The sequence below is a fragment of the Triticum aestivum genome, chromosome 2D (genome assembly GCF_018294505.1).
Source record: "Triticum aestivum cultivar Chinese Spring chromosome 2D, IWGSC CS RefSeq v2.1, whole genome shotgun sequence".
NCBI classification, from domain to species: Eukaryota; Viridiplantae; Streptophyta; class Magnoliopsida; order Poales; family Poaceae; genus Triticum; species Triticum aestivum.
In genome coordinates this window covers 597403894-597412746 of record NC_057799.1, presented here as the reverse complement: position 1 = coordinate 597412746, position 8853 = coordinate 597403894, and the positions used below count along the sequence as shown (strand labels likewise).

General features: G+C 44.1%; 1 protein-coding gene across 1 annotated transcript; it reads left to right on the top strand.

Annotated features, from left to right (window-relative positions):
* Positions 1-1163: 1163 nt before the first annotated feature.
* LOC123050275 (uncharacterized) lies at positions 1164-5278 on the top strand. Its single transcript, XM_044473097.1, has 3 exons — positions 1164-2282; positions 4259-4485; positions 4565-5278. Exons 1-3 carry the CDS (start codon positions 2069-2071, stop codon positions 5186-5188), a joined length of 1065 nt encoding a protein of 354 aa, XP_044329032.1. The 5' UTR covers positions 1164-2068; the 3' UTR covers positions 5189-5278.
* The last annotated feature ends 3575 nt before the right edge of the window (positions 5279-8853 follow it).

The window sequence follows — 8853 nt, the reverse complement described above, 5'->3', positions numbered from 1 at the left end:
CTGGACCGTTTTCTACTGATTTTTTGTAACAGAGCTCATGTTACGGAAACCTTTTTGCAACATCAGACATGTTGCAGAGAACAAATCTAGTTGTGGTTGTGTGCTTGGCGGCAGACGGAGCAACACGGGGGGCGACAACTCGAGGGAGCTCGGTCTCTTTGGTTGCACACTAGTAACATCGTGTAGCTCGCCAGAGAAGCTCGTCGGCGGCGAGCACATGTGGCATTAGTTAGAGCAGTGCGGGGAGGCAGCGACTCGAGGGGAGCTCAGGGCAGTCGGAGCAACGTGGGGAGGCGGTGACCCAACGGGAGCTCGGGGCAATCGGAGCAGCACGAGGGAGGCGGTGACTCGACAGGACATCAGGGGTAGTCGAAGCAGTGAGAGGAGGCGGCGACTCGACGGGAGTTCGGGAGGACCAAGAGAAGGCGACTTCTCTCAAGATCCAGATCCTGCAACAGAGCCGTTGTTGCGTTGAGAGAGATTGCAACAACAGTCCAGTTGCGGAAACTAGTGGTGGTGGCCATGTGGCACATGGCGTGTAGAGAAGGCGGCGGACACGGAGCTGTGATCCGCCGAGTGATTTATAGCATTTTCCTTTTTGTAATGCCCCATTGAATGTTTTGAGGGAATTTATCACTTATTCGTGGCAATTTTTGATTTTTTTTTAAATTCTCACATGGCAATCTACTATTAAGAGCATGGAATTTTAATAATTGATAAAATGAAATTTTATTATTAATAGGATGTATATTATTATTATTATTATTATTATTATTATTATTATTATTATTATTATTATTATTAAGATAGAACGACATTTTTATTATTAAGAGGGGGCATTTTTGTTTTTTTACCAAAAAACATGTTTGGGCCATGGCAAATTTATTGGAGTTATCTAAAAATATATTTTTTATAAAGTATAGCATGGTATTTTTTATAAAATAGAGCATGTCAGTTGTTAACTATATTTTTCCTGTACGAGTTTTTTTCCCATTTTTTGTTAATGGCATTTTTTGTGAAAAACTACTATTTGGGCCTAGACCATTTTTTTCCTACGTGCTCCACAATGGGCCAGGATCGACCCCTCGGCCGGTCCATGGGAGCCCTTCTGGCGATCGATCGCCCAAGGGTCCCAAAAAAATTCCCAAGCTGCCGAAGAAAAAGAGCGCAGCGGCGGTGAAGAAGAGAAAGAAGAATGCACGCCGCCCTTGTGTGATGGATCCGCTAAGAACTGGCAGCTGATCCGAGCTGGAGCCGATAGGAAGCGGCCACGGATTCGTGGAGGTCATGTGGATCGGATCAGGGAAGCGCAATGGCATCTCAAGCTGAAGTTGCCTCTGCCAAAGGGCTCCTATCCGGACCCGGAGAGCTGATCATGGGGATGTTCGACTTCGACTAGGAATCAACCGTGAGGCGGATGGAAAGACGGCCACAAGATTGCGACCCTCCGCTGGAAAGTCGAGGTTGCTCCAGGAGAAAGAAGTGTGCACGATTGCCCTTGTGCGATGGAGCCAATAAGAAGCGGCGATGGATCCGGCGAGCTCATCGGGATCGGATCCGGGAAGCGGAAGGGGGTCGGATCCGGGAAACGCAAGGGGATCATATCAGGGAAGCGCACGGGCATCTCCTCAGAAACGCTGAATTTGCTCCTCACGGAGGCGTTGAAAACCAGGGTAAAGAATCAGATATCGAGTCGGTTGAGGAATATCGACGGCCAAGGCGAGCGGATCCAGGCGCTGCAGGAGTTTCAAACCTGGATCATGCATCAACAGTCGAGCATAGACGCACCGATGCAGACCGAGAAGAGCGAGGGAATCGAAGATCTGGGCACTCTGGTCGACACTCTCGCCGGAGAGATATCGAGTTCGATGGTGGCGAAATTTGTGAAACAGGAAGAGAAGCCCGTTTGCGCGTTAGATTCGTGCTCCGAGGAGATCCGTGATCTGTGGAAAAACTTCCCAAGATACGAGCACGATCTCGCCCTTCTCTCCAAAGTGCAGTCAATCTCTGCAAGTATCGATATGCTTCGGAGGCTGGAACCGGAGCTTGACACAGAGAACTGAGATCGATGGAGGTGAAGGCTGAGGAGGAGGAGATCAGCAGGGATGATCTTGACCGCAAACTGAGATCGATGGAGCTGAAGGTTGATGAGGAGGAGGTGAGCAAGGATGAAGAAGCAAAATCTGAATCAATAGCAGCCGGGATGGCGGTCGAGGGATTGGATGCCTACCCTAGCTGCTGGGAGTCGTTATGGCGCCCTGCGAGGAGTTTTGAGGACATGAGTAAGCAAACAACTACACACATGCTTTTCAGTTTTCACCTTGATCGTCTTTACAGTTAGTTTGTTTTTCTACTTGCTCCAACTGCACTTTTCACTATGCAAGCAAACCTAATTGCATAACCTCTGAACCCTTCGTTCAATAACTAGAGAATGTTTGCATTGCAGATATAAGTACTTGATCTATATTCAATTGACTCGATCTAATAGAGAATATATTTTTTTTTCTACCTTTCAAAATTCATTATAACAAAGAAATCGGCTACTGTAAACTCAACATATTTAGCCTTACAATAAATGAAATAAGACAAGCATAGTGTCTTACACGTAGCAAAAAGATCCATGTACATACAGAAAAGTCTGAATAGGGTTGACTGAAATAAGTTTATAGGGACACAACATATTGTTGTGCAAATTATTGTTGAGGTAGCAAAATTAGATTGAGCAGCACGGGTTTCGTGCATCACATGAAAACAGGCGCCGCATTACTGGACCTTCACTGTGTTTGTTCATCTTCATCATCCATGACCTCCAAAAACCACACGCGGACAGGCCCTGCTGGGGCACTCCACACAAACACTCCTCGGCCCGCCACTGAAACCCGTTATTGCGAACTTTAGGAACGTTTTGTCTAGCAAATGTTTATGGAAAATTACCTGTGAAACCATGATCTTCCTGAAGATCCAACTATTAGTTCATCCTTTTACAGCACCCTCACACATGACAGTAGGGGACTAAATTCAGTCATCAGTTCCTAGGCAGCCACCATCCAACAGGAACAAAGAGCAATGGAAGATGGACGGCTACACAGAATCACATTTATAAAAAAACAAAAAGCAGAATTTCCTAAGACATCAGCCCTTGTGGACTGATGTACTCTGCAACAGTACATACAAACTAAAAAAACACTTGATAAACGATGACAGTGAAGTTGTATGAGAGTGACTAATACAAAGACTAAAAGGACAAAAAAAAAAGAAGAAGAGAGAAACAAACTACGTGAACCAGGGTGCTTTCCTTATATCCATCCTGTGATAGGACCCAAAAGATATAAATCATTCAGCTGAACCCCATATCAACCTATCAAAGCACATTGTATCCTCAATGTATGCATACATCAGAGCGGATAAAGTAGAATTGCAACTGGATGCTAGCATATAATTTTGCATAACTGCAATAACATTGGCACAGCAGTTAAACATTGAGTTGATTGCTTCATTTGTGAATTTGAAGGAAAAAGAGAAGGCTCTCAATCGATTTAAGAGTTAGTTTTACGAAAATAAACAAATATCACTATACCAATCTGAGTGTATATTATGCACTATTCTGTTACATTGCGATACTTTCTTTATTATAAAGGAACAGAAAAGCACAAACAAAAACAACCCTATGGTTGCCCACGCCTTGTTTTCTGAACATGTGGGTCTGAGTCTACTTGTTGTTCATGGATTATATAACTTAAAATGCCTCTTTCATTGTCTAACTATAGCTGAAACTTGAGAAGGTCAATAGTTATTTGGTAGCAGTAATCAAAGATTTTGAAATGTGTATTTTCCTAGCTGAAAAGTAATGTTGGCAAGAGAACTTGAAAATAGCATTGTAGATTAGTGTTTGTAGACGCATCAGTGTACCTAAATAAGGGGATGATATAGGACAAATGCCGGGAAGATTGTACTCGATACTTGTACAGAATTTGTAGACTCACTAAAAGTTGTACCTTCCACATAGGCAGCACAAGTTTAATTATTTTTTACAAATTATATTAAGTCTTCTTCTTTCTTAAGCCTTATTCTACTTGCTGCCATTGCACTTTTCACTATGTTGCAAGCAACGTAGTTCCATTCATTCTTTAACATTTGTTCTATAATTAGGGGAGGAATTTTCCTTTGTATGTAGCCAAACTGGTAACTTAATGCAAAGGGGACCTCATGCTCAGTTTTTAGTTGTTTAATTTCTAACTAACACTTCATTGGCATGCAGCGTTAGCGAGTTCCATGCTCTTTACACACTGCACACCAGGACGTATGCCAAGAAATGCCATCGTTGGGAGCACCTTGCAGATCTACTCAGTTAAGGTTGCAAAAATACACGGCTTTGAGAGCCCCCTGAAGGTGTACGGTGTGGTTGCTGCCCGAGACACAGTGGACAGCAGTCGTAACCCAATCTTTCTTCGTCCAAGAAATGGCTCTCAAATCCTCAATCTACAGGTATGTATGGTTATTCAACTATTTTTCTTGACATCTTTGTCGCTGTTGATTAGTTCATGACAACTGATGATGCTTGCAGGATCCCTTTCTACACTTAACTGGCCCATGTCGTGCAATTGTGTCTATGAACCCTGTTGACATTGAGATAGAGCTGAAACTAAAGGGCGCAACCAAGTCCGAGGACAGGATATTGATCAGCAAAGTCTATCACTACAATGGTGAAAGGTTAGGTACCTATCTCGTCGGCGACATGCACTGTGGGATAGAATTATGCTTTCAGCAACTTAAGCAGTCCATTCAGGCCACAATCTCGCGTGTTCGGATTGTTGAAAGGGACTCGGCGCCTTTTCCGCATGGTGGCCGAGTTGCATGCTTCTCGCTACCTCACGAGCAATCCGAAGAAATTGTGATGCTTGACACAAAAGGTGGAAAAATGCCAATGGGGAAACACCGTTGTCTTGAGCTGTCCAGAAAGGTTGTCTCTGTAGAATTAGAAGGGAGGCTCAAAGTTATGATTCAAGCATATGCACCATCTGGTGAAATCACTGGCGGTCATGTCCTCTTCACACCACAAAAGTGCGGCGCAACTAAAGGTATCTGTCATCTTGGTGAAACTGGGGTGGAGGTTACCGTTGCTTGGTCCCTCCTCCCCTCGCCGAAAGAGACCTTACCTCGTCCATTGCCTGTAGACAGGATTTGTTAGGAGATGCCTATGTTTTGAAATGTGCGCACTTCGACTTGTGCATTTAGTCTTTTGTGTGGAAAGTTGGTGCTTCGTATGGTGTACTAATTATTTGTGAAAGTTAAGATATTATATGCTGGCATCAACGTGATCAACTACACATTCATCCTGTCTTGCGTGAAAAACAAACCAATTCGTGTTAAAAGCAAAGTATCCATAGCACACATAAAACAAACGCGGTCTGAAATTGTTAGGGGAGTTAGTGACTGTATATCTGTGGTACGTACGTCCTATCCTCACGGTCTTTGCCCAGAAGCTGCAACTCGATCACCTTGAGCTTGCTTTCATCTTCGAGCTCGCAGACCGCCACACGGGAAGTACACTACGCTCGACACAAACCTTCCCGGGGGCCGTGTCGCCCACTGTCGTGTTTTACGCATCCCAGTAAGCCAGTTCTTCCGTCCCCAGTCTCTCCGGACGTTGCTGGTGACACGCCGATGAGATGAGCCCTGCCATGGTTTGGGGTTCAAATTGTGCAATGTCGTCGTGGTGTGGGTCCGCGTCGGGATGACCAGGGATCTCATTAGGTATGCCTTAAGAGCATCTATAGCCGAGCGCCTCAAACCCGTCTCATACGCCCAGGCGGGCCACCCGGTCACTATTCAGTCGCAAAATTTTAATCTAGAAGGGCGCCTCAAACGGCCCTCGGACGTCCAGGCTGACCAGCACCCCTCATATCCAGCCCAAATATGGGCTGGATATGGGGCGCTTGGGCACGCCCGCCACGTCGGATCCGGCCCACGCTGGCCCACCCGACCCCACATATATTCCTCCCCATCCGCTCGACGGACCAAACCCTAGCCACTTCACTCCACTCTCATCCACTACCCTCCGCCACCCACTAGTAGAAAAAGGGCCTATTGTCCTGGTTCGTAAGGCCCATTTTGTCCCGGTTTTTGAACCGGGACTAAAGTACCCTTTAGTCCCGGTTCTTACACAAACCGGGACAGATGGGCCTCCACGTGGCCGGTGCAGCGAGCCCAGGCAGGAGGCCCTTTAGTCCCGGTTGGTGGCACCAACCGGGACCAATAGGCATCCACGCGTCAGCAGCTGGCAGGAGCTGAGGTTTTTGTTTTTTCTTCTGAAAGGGGGTGGTTTAGGGGGTAATTTAGGGTGTGTAAGCTAGCTAACAGAGAGAAGTGTCCTCCCTTATTTCCGTGCTTGGTTTACGAACGCTACTGCTATGCCTAAACATGGCTTAGATTAAAGTGAAGGCAACATATGGTGCATGTTGAAAGTAATATTAATCCTAATTTGATCAAGTTTGGATTAGTATTACTTTCGACATGCACCACATGCTTGTTGCCTTCACTTCAATCCAATCCATGTACATTTCACCCACTGATATATAATAACTCTTCATGCCCGCATCATGCATCATCATAATAATAAGTCCTACTAATCATCATCATATAACTTCTACTCGTTATTAATGACAAGTCATACGATGATCATCCTCATAGTCATCGAACCAACCTTACTTAATTGTTCTAGGCACATGATCATCAGTATTAAGTAGGACCTAAATACCATCTTTAAGGTAAAATAGCATAAAACAATAGACCCTGACTCTCCATTATGAAGAATGGAGATCATCCTGTCTCCAATTCTTGCGCTTCGCTTCCTTTTGCTTCCAAGAACCTCCTTACGACTGTCCATACATTTTTCCCATTCCTTGATTTTCATGTCTCCACTTCTTTTAGAAATCTGGTATGGACAGTTGAGATTCGTAGTATGACCTGGACGTATGTTCAAAACATCAAGGCGACCACTCTGATACATCAGATGAGGCACACAATCCTCTGGGATTATCTGTTGAAAAACATAGTAATAACTTCATAGTAGCAATGATGTACTAGTTTTAGAAGTATGCAAAAGATGCACGGATGTCGTAATAGTAAAAAATCTTACCAGGGTATCTCCATAGTAGTTACCGTAGTTCAACACATGCACTAGTGGCACGTATTGACCATAATGTGAAGGAGTTTTACAATAGATATTGTAATTCTCAAGATCAGTACAAAATCCGACCAGATGATTTTTCTCCTTATAAGTTAACTCAGAGCCATCGGTGTAGTAGGTTCTGTCTACCATGTTCCGCACATTGTTTGAACAATCAAAATAAGCTGTCAATGGAAATAAGTTGTCAACTATTTTGAAATGAACAATATAAATTAGTTAATAACTATGTTTGAGAAACTCACATAGCGGTAGAATTGGAGGCGTATCAACAAGGACCCAAATGTCCATATTGTCTTGCTCGATGTCAGGATCACCAAGATCCATGGTGACAAGCATACCCTCATCAAAATCATACATCTTGCAAAATGCTTCCCAATTTTTGCAACCAAAATGGGTTACGCTCTCAGAACTATACATATTTACTTCAAAATCCATATCATGATGGGTCCTTAGGTGAATTTTCTTTGTTTCCATACTTTCATGGTCTTCAAAACCCATCCTCTCCAAGACATAGCGTCTTGCATGGCATGGGATAAGCTAGTCGAATTGTAAAAGATGAAAATTACACGTTGAAATAGTTGAAGTCGTGCTTAATTACGAAAAAATAACACTTGCCGTCATTGCGTACCGTTTCAACATCGAAGGTCTCCTCCAGCTTAATGCTGAAGCGCCGATCTTCGTCTAGGTGAGGCCTGTCGCATAGACCTTGGTCGTCGTGGCACCAGTCGCACTCCCCCGGGAGACTTTCGTCGTCGGAGTACGACATTTCCTATGTTCATAATTCAAATATTAAACTTGTACAATTAAATATATGTACTAAAAAACCTAAATTAGATCATTATTATTTAACACGGGTTGACTATCGGTCTGTCGAGTCTTTTCTTGAAAACACTCATCTCACGTGGTGTACATATTCGACCGTCGGTGATGGTAGCTCCTCCTTTCATCCCCGAGTGCATTACACCAAGTTGTCTAGCACACGGGAATGAAGGAGAAGCTACCCCCACGACAACTGTCGGGATTCTTCGTCCTCTCATATATATATGATGGAGACTCTCCCTCACTGATTCCTCCCTGACATTGTGACCGTCGGTGATGGTAGCTCCTTCTTTCGTTTCCGAGTGCATTACACCAAATTGTCTAGCACACGGGAACGAAGGAGAAGCTACCCCCATGACAACAGTCGGGATTCTTCGTCCTCTCATATATGGTGGAGACTCGACAGACTTAAAGTCAACCCAAAATATCGTTTAATTATCTTTCTAAAAAAGGACATATCGTCCTCTCATATATATAGGACTCATATTGACATGGAGATTTGGCTGGTCTCACCTCGAGGTCGGAGGGGGTCGGTGACGGGGACGACGGCGGGGATGATGGAGGGGCTCCTAGATTTCTGCAAAAACATAAACCCTATAAGCTATCAACTAATCAAATGCATACGCTTGCATAGTGCTTTGCAATTTTAGCATTCAAAGTAGGAGTACTTTTCCAATTTGAGCATTCAATAAGCAAAACCAAATCGTAAAATAAAGTAGTATTCAAATTAGAATGCATTCAATTATAAGCAAAACTACATCATCTATTGCGTCCGTACATCGTCGAATATTATCACTAATACACCTCGAATACTATCATACATATAGCATCGCTAATACAGCTAG

Coding starts and splice junctions, on each gene's coding strand:
- LOC123050275 (XM_044473097.1), top strand. CDS start 2,069: ATGGAGGTGAAGGCTGAGGAGGAGGAGATCAGCAGGGATGATCTTGAC. Junction 2,283..4,258: donor GAGGAGTTTTGAGGACATGA/GTAAGCAAACAA, acceptor ATTGGCATGCAG/CGTTAGCGAGTTCCATGCTC. Junction 4,486..4,564: donor CTCAAATCCTCAATCTACAG/GTATGTATGGTT, acceptor TGATGCTTGCAG/GATCCCTTTCTACACTTAAC.